The 17616-nt window shown below is 41.7% G+C and overlaps 2 protein-coding genes across 5 annotated transcripts in view; both read left to right on the top strand.

Moving 5' to 3' along the window:
- Positions 1–5584, top strand: part of RB195_010412 (uncharacterized protein) — a gene marked incomplete at both ends in the record, with an annotated part of 12004 nt that extends 6420 nt beyond the window's left edge. Inside the window, 7 exons of one of the 2 annotated variants that reach the window (XM_064191403.1) lie at positions 2018–2150; positions 2616–2786; positions 2851–2937; positions 2992–3125; positions 3187–3246; positions 3305–3395; positions 5561–5584. In XM_064191403.1, coding sequence (XP_064048985.1) covers positions 2018–2150; positions 2616–2786; positions 2851–2937; positions 2992–3125; positions 3187–3246; positions 3305–3395; positions 5561–5584 — 700 coding nt within the window. Of the gene's footprint in view, positions 1–2017; positions 2151–2615; positions 2787–2850; positions 2938–2991; positions 3126–3186; positions 3247–3304; positions 3396–4845; positions 4885–5560 lie in introns of those variants that run through there. The other variant, XM_064191402.1, reaches the window with a different exon arrangement.
- Positions 5585–5938: 354 nt separating this feature from the next.
- Positions 5939–12474, top strand: RB195_010411 (uncharacterized protein; the record flags this gene model as incomplete). Of its 3 annotated transcripts, XM_064191401.1 has the most annotated exons (12): positions 7279–7309; positions 7393–7485; positions 7543–7598; positions 7667–7783; positions 8179–8262; positions 8333–8424; positions 10035–10164; positions 11407–11514; positions 11574–11648; positions 12009–12134; positions 12245–12334; positions 12403–12474. In XM_064191401.1, 12 exons carry the CDS (start codon positions 7279–7281, stop codon positions 12472–12474), a joined length of 1074 nt encoding a protein of 357 aa, XP_064048984.1. The 3 variants fall into 3 exon arrangements, with proteins under 3 accessions (XP_064048983.1, XP_064048984.1, XP_013307523.1); XM_064191400.1 differs by lacking the exons at positions 7279–7309; positions 7393–7485 and adding an exon at positions 5939–5942; XM_013452069.2 differs by lacking the exons at positions 7279–7309; positions 7393–7485 and having other exon boundaries at positions 7551–7598.
- Positions 12475–17616: the final 5142 nt, after the last annotated feature.

Below are 17616 nucleotides of genomic sequence, written 5' to 3'. Positions count from 1 at the left end.
GACAGCAAGGATAGCATCTATAGTGCTACAGTCTTTCACAAAACCATACTGGTTGAGTGAAACGCTGACAATTTTCCTCAGACGAGCCTCCAGGACACGCTCAAAAACCTTCGTCGTATGGCACAGCAGTCGTACAGGCCTGTGCGAAGTGCAGTCAGCAATGTCTCCTTTCCCTTTCCAGACAGGCACGGTCACGGGAGTTTGTCAAACGTCTGGAGTCCGTCCTTCTGCAACGATCTTGTCAAATAGAGTTGCGAGCCACACGGACCCTCGGTCTCCTAGCAGCTTCCAGACATCAGCAGGTATGTCATCAGGACCGGTCGCCTTGTTCGACTTCATTTTTACGAGGGCAGCACTGACTTCGACGGCAGTAATTGGTAGAACAGGACCCTCGACGCTGGGAACAGTTGGGATCGGAGGAACTGACAGAACTCTTCGTTACACAAGTGGTTGTAGTACTCTCGCACCTTTCCAGGATCTGACCAGGGCGGCGCAGAATGGCTCCATTGGCTCCCTTAACGATCTTGGTGTGTTCCATATCCAACGTTGAGTGATGTCGCGCTCTGACTAAACGATACACTGCCCGCTCCCCTTCTCTGGTATCAAGCATGTCGTACACAGTCTTGTAGCGGTCCGACTTCGCCTTGGAGACTGCCTTCTTAGCCTCCCTCTTCGCCGCTAGGTAAGCATCCCGATCTTTAGGCTGACGTGTCCTCCACCAGAGCTTATACTTGGACTTCTTCTCACGAATTGCCGCCTGAACTTCCTCGTTCCAAAACCACGTAGCCTTTTGTACTTTGGGCTTACCTAGAGTCGTCTTTCCCAGAGTGTTCTCCGCGGTCAAGCGTATAACGCTGGAAGTAGACGACCACATTTCCTCCACACTACGAGTAGGGTGGGGAAGTGCAGATGGAGCCACGGACGCAAAAAAATATTTCCTTTCGATCCTTCAGATTCCACCATTTGATGCGCTGTGTTTCAGTTCTTGGATGTCTCTTCCTTGGACACGAGATTTTCAAGTCCATAACGAGCAGATGGTGTTGGGCAGCGACATGGTCTGTGGGGATGACTTTTGAATCCTGCAGAAGTCGGCGATCTCGTCGGCGTAACATCCAGAAATCTGTTGTGTACAGGAGACTCGCTGGAATGTCTGCCAGTTCACGACTTCTTCCAGTAAGCGTCCCAACGTTAAGGGTTGTCAAGCGCACTGGATGTTGCTGGCGATGGCCGACTAACTTCTTTGGCCGGCTCCGTCCTCTAGCCGGTAGCCCTTGCATATTTGCCACATTGCCCGGGTGAGGACAATGCGCGTCGCTTCTGGGGTTCGCCCTAGCTTCTGGAGAATACCTAGTAGACATTAACAGTATGACGCGACGGGTGTGTTGTCCTCGGTCGGCTTGTCGCACTAGCAAGCTAGCAGCCTGGCACCGGAATCGTCGTACTACCCCCTCACTTAGCTAGCCTGTAGCCTTGGCCCAAGGACAGAGCTACTAGCCGGACACCTTTGTGGCATGGTTGAACCTGCCGAGACGAAGTCTCGCCACCATAGCTGCTCGACGGCCAGGGCCACCGCTGCGCCGCTTTGAGGCGTGAGGTAGGATTTGCAGCAGACACTAATTACATTACAATTACAATCAATTATTTCTTCTGGTACGATCATCTCGACTGTAACGTGATTGCTCATTGGACTAACTGCTCGATAGTAAAGCGTTAGTGTCTCACTGAAAAGAACTCAAAACTAGCATTGTTTATACAATTAATGCAGTTTTCATGAGAGCATTTATTATGACATAGAAGTAGCTCTTCTCTGCTGTGATCGAAAAAAAGCATTAGCTCCAGAATAGAAAAATGTGAAAATGCAAAATAAGAGACAAAACGGCAGACGTATGGAACAATTTTAATGATGCTTTCATGTTTTAATGTTTTGTGTTTTTCATTTTGATACTTATTTGCTTAGTTTTGGTATACCCTCGCATATCCCAAAATGAATGACGAAAATAGTCATTGATCTTTTCAGGTGGGTGGCAAAACAGATCAGAAAACCAATTCGATCAACAGTTAACTGCATCGACTGGCACCCCAACAATGTGCTTCTTGCCATCGGTGCATGCGATTTCCGCGCAAGAGTTTTTTCAGCCTGGGTGAAGGAAGTATGTTTCTCTGCTGCTTTCTTTTTTCTGTATTAATTAGAACTGTAGAATCTGCTTTCTCTAGTTAACATAGTTGTACTGCAGAAGCAACTAGAGAAGAGGTTGTATTGATTTTTATGAGCTGTGCACGAGGTCATTGATTGGTTCCATTGCTCAGCGATCAATCAACGGTCACCACTAAGCTACATCAATCTAAGGTGAACGTTTCGCCTAGTTGCTGCGTTATTGATCGAAAAGTATAGTTTTATCACTCTAATTGTGGCTAGATACGATCGCTTAGATTGTTTATCGAATTTGAAGCTCTGAAGAAAGCAACTTGCCACAGCGCCAGATAATAAGATCAACCATCAACCAGTACAACTCACCAAAAATCAGTACATCCTCTAATTATGCCGAGATCCATCGAAAGTCGCAAATTACGAGAGAAAAATTCGCCTATTCATTTTCCATTGATCGTGCTTTTAGGTGGATGAAAAACCGTCTCCAAACCCATGGGGGTCAAAAATGCCATTTGGACAGCTAATGGCGGAACTTCCCATCTCTGGGTGGGTCCATCACGTCGCTTTTTCGCCATCTGGTTGTCGGTTGGCGTTCGTTGCTCATGACTCCTCTATTTCATATGTCGATGCTAATCAAGTAAGCGACTACTTAGTTTACTATTCCATAATTTCTTTTTGAGTTTTTTTTTTTACTTATGTAGGACAACACTGTGGCACATACTTTACGAACCTCGTGCTTGCCATTCACTTCTGCGGAATGGGTAACAGAAAACAGCATTGTTGCAGCGGTGAGTATAGCCTTACATCAACTCATTGGAGTGGGTGATTCGGCCCCGTTATAGGGTCACGATTGCTCGCCTGTGCTTTTCACTATAGCCGATGGTAATTTGAAGGAAGTTTGCAAGTTAGATATCCCATCAGAACAAAGATCTTCATCTGTAAACTCTGCACTGCAAATGTTCCGTAATATAGATAGGTATTTTTTTCTGAAACAATTAAACTTGATAGCCGGTGTGAAATATTACATGCATTTTCAGAAATGCGGCCTCTGAGCAAATTAACGTCCAACTGAAGACACTGCATCAAAATATGATCACGTAAGAAGTCGCATAGTATAAGTACAATTCGTGTGCTAATAACCTGATTTTTTTAAAGACAAATACTGCCTCATTCTGGAAGCAAGAACAATATTATAAAGTTTACCACGTGCGGAACCGATGGATTGATCGCTTTATGGGATTTAAAGGTATTGAACACTAGTCTACTAATAGTATTGGTGTCGAAAGCATCTGTTTAAACAGAGACATGTGAAATTATGGCCCAGCTTCGTGATGTGAATGGAGTCATGATCGGTATTCGAGAGTTCGTCTAAAACATATGTCTTGCGAAAATCTGAGACTGATTTAAACAATATCAGGAGCTTGTGCAGTTTATTCTGTCTGTGCTCCAAACATCTACATTCATCATTCGGACAATTTAGTTCACGTATAGTCGGGTCTGAACGACATGAAGCACGGTGGAGTAGCGTGAGCGACTGCGCTCGAGGCGGAGCGGTAGCCACAGCGGCAGGAATCCAAGTGGGACCAAGCGAGCTACAGAGACGAGTAGTACTAGCAGGGGTCTCTACTCGATATTAACTGCTGCGTCCCACCGAGCCGATTCGAGCGAGCCGCTCATCGCAAATGTGACGTTCGTAGTGTCGCTTTGACCCTGTTATATATTCCTATCTTCTCGTTATTTTTGGATTTGTAGGAGCCAGCACCAATGATCAATGGCGCATCCGTCCGTTTAGGGGTCGACAGGTTCTCTTTATGCATTGCATAGCCATGTCATGTATTGGATGCATTTCTTCTGTTTTTGAAGAATTCAACAGCTAGATGTTTCAAGTCATCGAGTTAGTACTGTGCCAAGAGGTCCATACTGGCGCGTAGTCTTAAGAGTTCCTCCTAAATAGCGATTCCTTGTCGCTTTGACTCAATCATCCTAAAACTGTAGAGATTTTGTTACATTTTATGTAGATTTTATCTATAACTCCATCTTTCGAAAGTCAACGAAGTGTGGACACATAGTTTGTTCAAGTTTTAAGAATCCTATTTTCATTCTCCCCATTTTATCTCTCTGGGCGAGTATAGTGTAGCGGTTAGAGGTTCCGCTTCCTGCACAATCGATCGGAGGTTCGAATCCTAGTCTCCTAGCTAGTGCTCACCAAGCCTTTAATACCTCCGGGGTCGATAAATTGGTACCAGACTTGTCTGTTAGGATAAAAACACTGACCTGACACATGGGCTAGCCACCACAACGCATTGTATAGGCCAGTTACACGTTCGTGAACCTCAAACGATTCTGAATTGCAGTGAACGTTAGGGGCGCTTCCCAAGCGGATTGATTACAGAAACTTTATCCTTCATCCTTTATCCTTATTTCTTTCTACTTCTAGCTAAACTAAAAATATTGTACGAAGGAAGCGGGTGTCGAACCGTGGAGAACACAAATAAATGCGGTGTTTGTGACCCCACCTTCAGTTAAGAATGGTGTCGCCAGTTTCATTATGCCTAACTTTGACCAAGGAATAAGGAACTTTGACTGACTTCAGCGTCCAGCGCCGTGGGTGTAGGTCTCTGCAGTAGTACATAAGGAACGAATAAGTCAACATGCCGGAGCAAAGAGGCCCTGTTCCATAAATAGACGCGTTCCAGGTAAGCGCAGATTTGCTCTTTGAGGCGCCAGCATCGTAGTCCCACAGTTTGGAAGCCTAACTCGTTCGGGTGGGCAAGAATCATGGTGAGCTGCCTTTTTACGAGATTCTCGTACTTAATCACATTAGATGTCAGTGTCGTGGTTCGCTGTGTTCGGTTCTCTTCGCACAAGTATAAGTTAATAGACTACTCGCTTACATCTGAATCGTTTTTACCAGGAAATGAGTGGAGCAAAATGTTGTCACGCAAGCATTCTGACTGCTTTTGTAAGATTTTTATCCTGGTACCAACATGGCATCATTTGAACATGAAAAAAGATCAGAAGATCAAAATGGAAATGGAAAAGGACATCTCTACTCAGTAAAAGGTCACGTTCATGATCAAAATATCACGTAGTTGAAGTCGGAGTAAGAAATTAATTTATATTGTTTTCTTATATGGACACAGGAAATGTACCAATAAAATCACTACTAAGCTCTCAAACATTGTTAAGGATTCGATCGAGTACTGTAGGGTGAGTAAATGTGTGTGGAATAATATTGCTTTTCTTTGACGCATGTTTATTTTTTTGATGTTTGTTTTCAAGTTAAGAGTGCTATCGCGGCAATAACACAAGTTCTCTTAGTGATTTCTGATACATGGGATTCTAGAGCATGATCTCGTGTGAATAATGGGTGATTCTAACGCAAGATCCTAACGACCTGTTGTTTTTCAGAACAATGCTGCCATCGTTCACTGATCCCGTTCATCTGGACTTTGTACGAAATTCAGTGAACTGAAACTCAACTGCTTTACTTGTACTATCGATAATATGCCTGTCTATGCACTTTTGTATGTAATGCACTTGTTATAGTGTTGTCTGAGATGTAAGCTATTCTTCACTTAGTTTATATATACCACAAGTAATAAATGAAATTGAATTGAATTTGAAATGAATTTAACATAATCCGCGAAACATCGTTCTATAACCCAATAAGTTTGTTATTTGTTATTTGCAATAGTTGAAGCGGTGGTCGCAGATGGATACTAATGGATGAGGTCGTTGCTATCGATTGCTTTTTGCTAAGAACAGCGGATGTCAGGAATTTTCACAATGAGTTGGTTCTTTCGCCATACAACGTAGTCGAATTTAAAGGCATCACCCCAAGAATCTGATCTGGTACGGATTTCAGGTGAAGTACCAGTATACGGGATCGTAGATTATGGAGAGAAGGGTGATTCTGTCCATTTCTTCATAATTGCTGCAAAAAACGGGCCGGACGATACGGCTTCGAACGATCCGGCGCGCTATTTTCTACAACGAGGTCGATTGGAGCGCGCGCCGCATCTTCCGAACCGTTTTTTAACGGCAATTAGGAAGAAATGGACAGAATCACACCCTCTCCATAATCTACGGTCCCGTAAGAATACTCCACCTGAAATCCGGACCACTTCAAATTCGTGAAGTTATGCCTTTAAAAGAGGAGAATTAGATCAGAATTTAGGGTTCCCCATGTTTGGAAGTAGTTTCTGGCGAAAGCGAGTATGTGCCAAAGATATTTTTTTGCCATACAAGCATAGTCGAGTTTAAAAGAGTTTTATTCAGTATGTACATTTGTCCGAGTAAAGGAGCTATAGTTTTTGAATGTATCAAAACGTTTTGACTACTCAATTTACCTTTTTAATCATACGAGTTCTGGTTGTTTACAAGTTTTAGATTCGGGGACGATTTTCTGTTCTACTTAGTTTGAATTTGAAGTTCACCTCTTCTAAGATGTAGGATAATCATGAAATTTTGTATCTATTGCATCTCTTGTGTAATTCTTTAAAGGCACCACCCCACGAATCTGAGGTGGTAAGGATTTTAGGTGAGGTGGAGGATACGGGGTCGTAGATTATGGAGAGAAGGCCCATTTCTTCCTAACTGCCGTAAAAAACGACCGGAAGATACGGCTTCGAGTTTTCTGGCGCGCTACTTCCTACAACGGGTTCGATTGGAGCGCACCCGCCTTGTGCATGCGCCGCTTCTTCCGTGCCGTTTTTTACGGCAATCAGGAGGAAATGGATGGAATCACCCCTCTTCATAATCTACTATGCCGTATACGAATACTCCTGAAATCCGTACCACCTCAGATTCGTGGTGAGATGCCTTTAACGTAGAGGATTGATGGGAAGAATTCAATGTTTACTTTACATCTTTTGTAGGAGTTGTAAAAAATGGCAATTATCCCAGTGGGCGGCGCATCCCAAACGGATTGATTAACACCAAACACTTCATCCCTTACACACTTTATATTATCCCAAGGTGTGTAGCCGGTCGAGCCGACCTGAAGAACTACTATGACTAATCTGTTGCTACCTTCGAGTTAATCAACTTGCAGCATCAGAAACTCCTCTTGTACAAAGACATATGCATACGAACATCCGACAATATCACGCCGCGTGCAAGAGAACATGAGATTCTGCGCTCTAGTGTTGAATGATGGTTGTTGGCTGCACACCTCTTGAGTCACCGCATTCATTCATTCAACAAGATTTGTAATCATCCACATCATTTGTTTTTGTCAGGGAGCTCCACTTTCCAAACTTTGCTTCTTCCCTCCTTTGACACTATTTTTCGTAACTTCGGACTTGCCATTGTTTCTTCCTTGGCTTCTTGCCGTATGTCGTTCAAAATGAAGGATATGGAAGTCCGATTTCTTCGTGTTCAATATTTAGATATAATAATGGAACGGTTCCTAAGGCTCGGAGGGTTGGGAGGTGGACTAGGGCAGGTACACAAGTTCCAAATTATTTTTCACATCTTTGTCTTTATCATCATTATTCATTTCGTACATCTAAGTTTGGTGGAGGCCCTCCATCAGATTCAAATCAAGTAGACACTTCGGAAACTGTTTACATATCTTCTCTTGCGCTGCTGAAGATGCTCAAACACGGAAGAGCTGGAGTGCCAATGGAGGTAAGTCTTCTTACTTATGTTGTCGTTTCTTAGAAGTTCGCCACCTCTTGTTTTTAACCTTACATACAAGTGGAGTCCTACATGTGATGGGCTTACATTCACCCAAACATGTTGCACTCGAGCACATATTTTAGAACTATATCTTAGCTAGCGTCAACTACATTGCCAATAATGTCAACAAAGTTCGTTTTGTAAACATCTACAGTGCGAAGTCACTACCTTATCCATTAGTTATTGAATCACTCAGTTCTGTGAGGGGTTGCAGAGGATCTCGGCCCGAGGAATTTTGAGTATGAGTTCAGAATTTGTTAACGGAATTTAGAGTAACCATGCATGTAAAATTTTATGATTTAATATTTCCAACAGTCTTTTTGCAGCATGAAAATTTTTTGCAGGTAATGGGTCTGATGTTGGGGGAGTTTGTGGACGAGTACACTGTGAATGTAATAGATGTTTTCGCGATGCCGCAGTCTGGAACAGTATGTGGTTATACGGACATTTCATCCAAATTTCCCTTATTCGTCTTCGTATTTGCACTGACGCATTCAGGGAGTATCTGTAGAAGCTGTAGATCCGGTATTTCAAGCAAAAATGCTCGACATGTTGAAACAAACAGGGCGACCTGAAATGGTTGTTGGATGGTAGGTCGTTCAGAAAGTTTGTAGACCAATTAACGTGTAATAACCGTTTTCCTCCTTAGAAAACATAGCGGAGGAACGAATCGACGAGATTCTTGGGGTAAAATGTAGTTAGCAAGGGAAACACTCAGTGGCGCCCTTACTTCTCGAAGTAAATAATCAAATCATTGGTGGCCCTGAGAACTAAGCATTAGTCTTAGAGGATCTATGACATGTAAACTCAAGTTATTAAGAGAAAAAATCAGGTTAGAGCGTCAAGAAATAGGGGGGGGGCACTAAGTGCCTCCCCCAACTACATTTTTCCCGATTCTTGAAAATCAGTTGGACTCAGACTTAGGGGAAAATATTGGTGGGAACCAGTGCTTGTTCGCACTGATTCTTCCATGTTTTATGTTCAGTTAAATCACGTGCTATTTAGAGAAGGTATCTTTTTGGTTCTGTCCGTAGAGTAAGAATGGATGTTGTGGTTCCACGAAAGACAGGGTTTGATCGACACCGACTTTACTTCAGAGTCGTAGAAGTTTATGAACGCGTATGCTGGTCATAGAATTATTTGCCGCTGCTGCTGTGTCAAGTACGTGCTTCTGTCTCTCCAAATAAGTCTTTTGACTCTAGAGGGACAAAAAATTGGTTGGTCTTGAGCTGTCTCGAACCATAGACCGTAGAAAAGCTGTAGATCTTCTTACCTTCTTATCATTACTTCCATTCTTATTAGTATCCACTTGTAGTTTTTATCGCTCCAAATTTCGACAAACTTATTTTTGTACTTTTCCATAACTATTAGATCTGTAGAAGCGGGATTTCAGCACTTGGCGAAAGCTTCGTCTATGTCTGCACGATCAATAGTGGGAAACCACTCTAGTGTCAACCAAGACTTTCATTCCCTTGGGGCCGATAAATTGGTACCAGGCTTGTCTGGGAAGTTGAAAGTACTGATTTGACCCATAGGTTAGCCCCTGCAAGTCATTGTACAGGCTGCACACGCGTTCGTAAACCTCAAATCATTCTGATTTGAAGTCGATGGCGTAAACGCATCTCCACGGAGATTCATCAGCGCTGTGCACTGTCGTTTTCATTAGATTCGTTACGCAAGCACTTCTGTTTCCATCATAGCATAAAAATGACGTTATTAGTCTCGTAGAGCCCGTGGTGCGGTTTAAAATGAAACACTAGCCAGGATGCGGGGTGCAAATATCCCGATCAGAAATCCTTCCTTCAATTGAACCGCGCCTTTTTGTGAATTAGTTGAAAACATCTCTTTATGCGAATGCTCGCATGTGTTTTTCCTTCAACTTTGTATCGTTCGCACTATGTCATTTTTTCACCACTTTTAACTTCTAACTGCACCCTGATGTCGTTAAGAGTTCTTCATCCAAAGTTTAGCAGTTCACACTGCTGTAGCGCTGTGTTCCGCAGAGGTCTCCTCTATACGTGCGATAGGGAGGAGCCGGAAATTCCTCAGGTGAACGGGGTCTAGCTCATGGGACAAAGCGCAAGTGATGAGGATCCCTTCGCAAACTGTCCAAAAGTGAATCTTCCGCTTTGCCAACCATTCGGAAGTGAAGGGGGTCCCTTTTCATTTCTTCTTACTGTTCATGGCAACAATTTATCAGGTACCATTCTCATCCTGGCTTTGGCTGCTGGCTATCAGGAGTGGATGTGAACACTCAGCAGTCTTTTGAAGCCCTCTCAGACCGAGCAGTAGCAGTGGTTGTAGATCCTATTCAATCTGTTAAAGGAAAGGTATCTTTTTGAAGTCTTGTTTATCAATATTATATGGAACTTGGGAGTACGATTACTGGAGATAACTTCATTGAAGCACTTGCTTGCAAGGATTCGATACTATACGATTGTTCAATATGTTGTGTTTATTCAAAGATAAAATGATAAGACCATAGATAGTTTGATCGCCTCAGGCAAGGCTTGTTAAACTCTATCATAACATATTATACAGCGTTCGCTGCAAAAAAAGTGTTTCTGCAAAAATGCCAACTATTCGGTTAGTGAATATTTCACTAACCGTTCATAGTTAAATATCTGTGGAAAGACAAAAAAGTAGTTCTGAAACTGCTTCATCAGAAAAGCATGACTGACATGCATTTTAGGGACTTTCAACTTGAAAAGTTGAAAGTCGCTAAACTTGAAAAGTGAAACATGAAAGCAGCTCTTTACCTTTGACTCATCAGTCGAAATTATCGTTGTACCATGTTGACAAGCACACTGGTGAACAAATCTGCTCGGATTTTATATGTTGATGTTGATTTTATATGTTATCAGTACTGCTGAGCTTTTTCTCATAATAACTAGCTTCTGACTGTTTTCTGTGGGAACGACCAGTGGTTTCTTCTAGACAAAAAAAAAAAAAACTCATTCTTTGTATAATATCCACAGTTTTGAGGAATCGACAATCTCAATATGTGTTTTCGTTTATGGTTAAGTGAGTTGTCTAGATTGCGCGATAGACTCCCGACTTCCCTTAAAGGCAGCATACCACGAATCTGGGGTGGTACGGATTTCAGGTGGAGTATCCGTATACGGAGTCGTAGATTATGGTTTCGACTTGAGGTGGTTCCGCTCATCTCTCCCTGAATCACTGCAGGCAGCCGGTCCCTGAATGCTGTTTTGTACCATGCCTTCTATTGCAGCGCGCCACCCTTGCACGCGTAGCGTCCTTTGCTGCCTATCGGGGCAATTCGATTTGGATTTTCGACGAATCGCAGGGCGGAGGCGGCGCAAGGTTGCGATAGTGATTTGCGTGCAAAACGGCATTCTGGAGGCGGCTGTTTGCAGTGATACAGGGAGAAATGAGCGGAACTACCCTCGTCTCCATAATTTACGACCCTGTATACGGGTACTGCATTTGAAATCCGCACCACCTCAGATTCGTGGTATGCTGTCTTTAATCACACCATCTATCGCTAATTAGTGTTCTTCCCGACTTCGTTCCACATATGTTCACCACTTATCGTCACCATTTTTGTTGAGGTTGTGATAGATGCGTTCCGTACCATTAATCCGCAGACAATGGCACTGAATCAAGAACCGCGCCAAACCACAAGCAACCTCGGTCATTTGCAGAAGCCAAGCATCCAGGTATTCTGAATGGATTTTTTCATTGCAATTGCTAGGATCTATTTTTCACCGATCTTTAGGCTCTAATCCACGGCCTAAATCGGCACTATTACTCAATCCCCATTGCCTACCGAACGCATGATTTGGAACAAAAGGTTGGTCCTCCTCTATTTTTATTGGAATTGTTGTGGTCGTACTAGAATTTCTTCAATTTGGAGATAGTCGTTTAATAGTACTTATAAATAGTGATATATAAGAATTATCACGAAAAATGATTAAATTGTAATAATTGGAAGTGATTAATGGGAATTAAGTGTAGAGCGTGAGGGTACTATTTCCTTCGAGACAGTTTTCGGGTGGAGAAAAGGTATTCGTTACGATGTTTAAGTTATTTGTCTGAGATGAGTTAAGTATGTTTGATTAAGTAACGGGACTCGTGTTTCCTACATCAACTATCCTTCCCTTTAGATTTCTTCTCACTCTGTCTTTTTAAAATAATTTTTCTTTCTTTACAGATGCTGTTAAATCTGAACAAACAATCTTGGATGGACTCGTTAGCACTACAAAACTACACCAGTTGCAGTGAGAAAAACAAGGAGAGTATGCAAGCGATGCTGAAGCTTGCTAAGCTCTACAAGAAAGTAAGTAACTAAGCTGTCGTTTGTTTTTGTTTCATTTGTGTTTATGTTGTTGAATTAAATGTTGAATTGTTTTTCACTTTGGGCACTGTACTTAGCTTTAATTTCTCCAGGCATTAGAGGACGAGGAAAAGATGACTGATGAGGAGCTTGCCATTAAGAATGTTGGAAAACAGGATCCGAAAAGGCATCTAGGAGAGGAGGTGCATTATCACCACTTCAAGATATTTATCAGATTCACTGTACACTACGATTTTATCGTTTTCTTTAGGTTACAAAAATGTTGAGTGACAATATCGTCCAAAATCTTGCTGGAATGATGGATACGACGTCTTTTCAATAATTCCTCGTGCACCCTATATATTTCTTCTTCTTTTTACTGGTCTCATCAATAAATTATTGTGATTAACTATTGAATTTCCATTTTCATTCAATTGATCGGCGTAAAACCTGGCATGATCTTGCGTGTCTAACGTGACAGTGGCAACGTCTGCTACTCAACCCTGGTAATGGCTGGCAACCCCCATCTTTCTGGCGCAGTTTTTGTATTGCAAAGGTGTTGTCGTCCAGCAGTCTTCCAGAGCCCTTAAGTTGACAGGTCCCATGCATGGAAACATGAAGCATAGGTTCCGGGACACAAACATACATTTTGTTGCAATGAACGCTAACACTAGGGGCCGAGATGGAAAGCGGCTTAGCTGAATCATTGTATTTCAAGTCTATTTATTCCTGATACAAAGAGAGGAGTATAACTTAATTTTTTCAGGAAGTAGAGGAGTATGCTGTGTGCTTCAGATTTTATTAATACGTTGAAAGTTCCGTCAACTTCAGATCCTCTTTTAATCATTTCATTTTTGACGGCCCTTTGAAGCTTTGGGTTGGGACTGTTGTAGAATCTACGTGGGTTTTTGAAGGAATATATGCTGTGAGTGATAGCAACGAAATAGAGTTAGCAAACCTTTTCCTCCATGACTTGCTATTCTTACTTTTTGGATACTTTCTTACTTGAGTTATCTCATGCTGGTTAGCTGAATCGTAAATATGGTTAAACATAGTTAGTTTTTCTACTGAACATGTCTCTGTAGCAAAGGGAATTGGACAATGGAAACAATGGAAATTGTCCATTTGTTGAGTTGAAAATGTTGATTATATTGATTACCTCTCAGATTTTGGTTCAGTCTTTTTGCTATGCAAGGAGGACCAAGCCTTTGTTGCAGTCGGTTGCCTTCGCTGTCTGTCTTCAATTTTTCAATTGTTGAATCAGTTTTTATTCCTACTCGTACTGCACGGCAAACAACGTTTCGCATTGTACTGGTGTTGTTCTTTTGCTCTTCTTCATAAACAAATGAATAAACAAATAAAAAAAGACCTGCCCAAAACATTGCAGCCTGGTAGACGCCATTCTAAACGTTATTCTGAAACATTTGAAAACCCTACAGTTCAGATTGTTGACATCTTATGTTGAGCTTCTACTAAAATCTTCACTTCTCAAAATATTGTCTTCACTGTAGGCTTGTCCTTGTTTAAAACCTCTCCTTGCTTGAAACGTGCCATTGTCGTCGTCGTCGAATGTTTTCAGCCCGAATAACCGTCTTCAGTTGCTGGATGCTTCTTTCCTTGACGTGAACTTCTTCCTTACACACCGTCCCAATTGAAGGCGTATTACGTCCGCCCTTTTTAACTAATTTAATACCGACTAGATATTTCTCAGCATCAAGGTTGTTCATAGTTAATTTCAGCACCTAGGCACCCTGATCGTTACTTCAGGGTTCATAAGAGTGAGACTTTATTTTCCATCACTGATGAAGCAAACAGGCTTAGATGAGGCCTGTGGTATTTGTCTTCAGGCTATGACTAACGATATCCTACTTAGCGCAATGCGGAGGGGATAGCAGAATTAATAAGCTCTGGCTGGATCTTTGTTTTATTTTTTTTATCGCAACATCGACAGAAACTCGCAGGTTGCGCGTGGCCTTTTGGTCTGATGATCCCGAGATTGTCTGTCATCTCTGGAGGTGAAGAAATTACCCGCTAAACGCATAATTAGGGAAATGGGAATGAAAGGAGATGTTAGGTTCGAAGGAGTTAAGTGCTTTAGAAATAAGATGAGATACTTGAGATACTTGAATGAAGTCTAAACCGCCGTGAGAGAGACCGCATTCGCCATGGTCACCACGATTAACACACAAGGTATTAGCATATCTTAAAATAAGCTAACAGTTACAGAACATTAGATTAACTCTTGTCCAGAGGTATGCTAGGGTCCCTGGAGGGTTGGTATTGTTCTTCCCCCCTCCCCGAAAAAAAAACCTTAAAGAATTTTTTGAAATGCCGTGTCACTTTACACACACTATTGTATGGCCCAAGTTTACCAAATATTGCCAAATGATGTTCTTCTTCGCAACGTCGCCAAACCTAACTCGGTAGGAGAAGTGTCTAAGAGGGATATGAAAATCTGACACAAAAACATCCGTATTGTCATGTGCTGTCGGCTGAACTAAAACGTGGTTTGCTGTCCAGATTACTGTGATCTGCTCATGCACTGCTTGGTGGATCGGTCAAAACACACACTATGGATCGCCCTATCCATCAGACATATAGAGTCGAAGACTACATCACATGTTGCAGTGATGGCGATGAGAAGAAATGGAGAGAAGACAACAGCAAAGACGCCTTCTACGAGAAACTCAAAACATTTATGTGCGTGGTATCGGACCAGGAGATCACTGACCATGAAATCAGGAGCTAGCTTGGGCAACGGTAGATGTCTGGTAGACCTTTAAAAGGAACGAGCCTCATCTTCAGTTTTAGGTTTGATGGAAATCATCTAAGAAGTTGGCTTATGTGACCTATGTTAACTTCCAGCTCAGCCCAAACGAACGATAAGAACTCATTAAAATTTCACTTGACTACGTTCCAGCTAGGCACACCCTTCGTGTTCAAAAATCAACAGCTTTCTGATATGTTGCATTCTAATCCGACCATCAAACAGTCAATAAACCGAAAGTCGAAGTAATAGTTGAAGAATCAAAAGAAACGGATGTCGATTAGTACTGGATTTTGGAGCAAGGGAACTCTTTACAACAATTCCAGTAAATTCATTCGGGACCCCGCACTAAAAAACACTGCTCGGTTCTAAGATTGACGAAGAAGTTCCTTTCTGTGTTAACGAAGAGAAGATCCACTTGCGATTCTATACGTTTTGCCTAAACTGGAGATTAGAACCAAGGTTTGAAGACGGAGTTGTCTTAGCAGCTGCAACTTGATCGTGAGAACAAAGCGAGATAAGGATTGATGGATTTTGAAAAGGGATGAGAGAAGACGAACCTTGCACTCTATGAACACAGCACGGCAGCCTCAGTCATGGAAACACGCTGTCGTAATTTGCCTACAAAACAACTTATCTGTCACGGAACTCAAAAACATTCGAGGAATATCATTGCTGTGTGTAATGTATATGGTTCGACGCGGATACCCTGGATCGGCATATCAAACACCGCTAGAAACCGCCCGTGATGAGCAAGAATCCTTTCACATTGACTGGGTATAATTCACTGTTCAAGGTGGAAAGTGGAGTGATGCAAGGTGTGGTAACAAACGGTTTGTGTTAATCTCTGCCCTTCGACCGAGGTGGCTGGACAAAAGATAGAATTCGTCGATAAACTCTGCTATCTGGGCTTCTTGCTGAAAAACAACCACACATAAGAGGGAGATATTCAGCAAGCACTTGTTAGGACTAATCATCAAAGCTCATTCAACTCACGTTAAGAACAATCCAACCTATCAAGAACTTTATGCAAAATCAGTGACTACTATCAAAGACAATACAGAGAACATCAGGATCTTTCCCGCTATCTATGTTTACGCAAAACCGTCATAACTGTTCCATGATGTCAGGATAGAAGAGGCTTGCCTTGTTCAAAAAATCCTTGAGGACGCCTTCAGTTCAAAGTAGAAAAGAACAGCTGACAGAAAGCAGAGTGGCGTGAGGTGATGAAGACAGATTTGAGAACATTCGGCATTGATGGAGAGTTCAGATCATGCCTCGCGGAATGTGGAACAACGACGAATGAATGTAGAACTCCTGATGAAGATTCAACTGCACAGATATGTTCTTCCTCGGCGAAGATGCAGATAAACCTGTTAGGCCGTAATATTTATTATACTGAAATAAACTCCTAAACATATTAAATTTGAGGGGATCCGGGAGGACCCGTTCCTTATTTCTTGGCGAAACTAACTAAGAAAAACGCTCCATATGTATATGTATATGTATATGTATATGTATATGTATATGTATATGTATATGTATATGTATATGTATATGTATATGTATATGTATATGTATATGTATATGTATATGTCTGTGTATGTGTGTATGTGTATATGTATATGTATATGTATATGTATGTGTATATGTATATGTATATGTATATGTATATGTATATGTATATGTATATGTCTGTGTATGTGTGTATATGTATATGTATATGTATATGTATATGTATATGTATATGTATATGTATATGTATATGTATACGTATATGTATATGTATATGTATATGTATATGTCTGTGTATGTGTGTATATGTATATGTATATGTATATGTATATGTATAAGTATATGTATATGTCTGTGTATGTGTGTACATGTATATGTATATGTATATGTATATGTACATGTATATGTATTCATGTGTAAAACTAAATGTATGTAGTTCTCATAAAGTTTTTTCGAGCAAAACAAATAATTGCGACGTGGATAGCGTAGATTTCTAACTTTTACAGTCTTTATCGACATGGTGATGCTACTATGCTTTAAAGGCATCACCCCACGTGCCTGACGTGGTGCGGATTTCCTGGGTTATGCCTATACGGGATCGTAGATTGTGGGGAGGAGGGTCATTCCGTCCATTTCTTCCTAATTGCCGTAAAAAACGTCCCGGGAAGATGAGGCAGGTGCACAAGGCTGACACGCACCAATCGAACTTGTTGTAGACAATAGCGCCCCGCAACACGAAGCCGCATCTTCCGGGAAGTTTTTTAAACTAATTAGGAAGAAATGGACGGAATCACTCCAAGTTGTTGGCGCTTGAGTTTTTTTTTTTGAAAATACAGTTGGATGAACTTTTTATTGTTCCAAATCAGCAGTTTGATTGAGTTAGAAAATTTGATTCAATTGAAATGTGGTCTTCTTGCTGAAGCCTTAATTTGCGAGAGTGTGGTTCGGCTCAGTCCAACATCTTCTTTTCCGATAGCACCTACGGTGAGAATCCTGTAATCCATCTGAGCCAATATGAGTTGATTGCTCAAATGTTGGTTCATTATTTTACAAACGATCTTTTAATTTTCCTCCAGTATTACACAGAGCAGTCGCAGAGCATTCCGCTGAAATTCCCACACCAGAAGTAGCATAGCAAAGGAACATAGCATCACATTTCGTTCGTTAACATCCTTTTCGAGGGGAACTCAGTAGAGGAGCCAT

Source organism: Necator americanus, chromosome III (assembly GCF_031761385.1).
Source record: "Necator americanus strain Aroian chromosome III, whole genome shotgun sequence".
NCBI lineage: Eukaryota > Metazoa > Nematoda > Chromadorea > Rhabditida > Ancylostomatidae > Necator > Necator americanus.
Note: the sequence above shows the minus strand (reverse complement) of the source record. Positions and strands in the feature narration are given on the sequence as shown.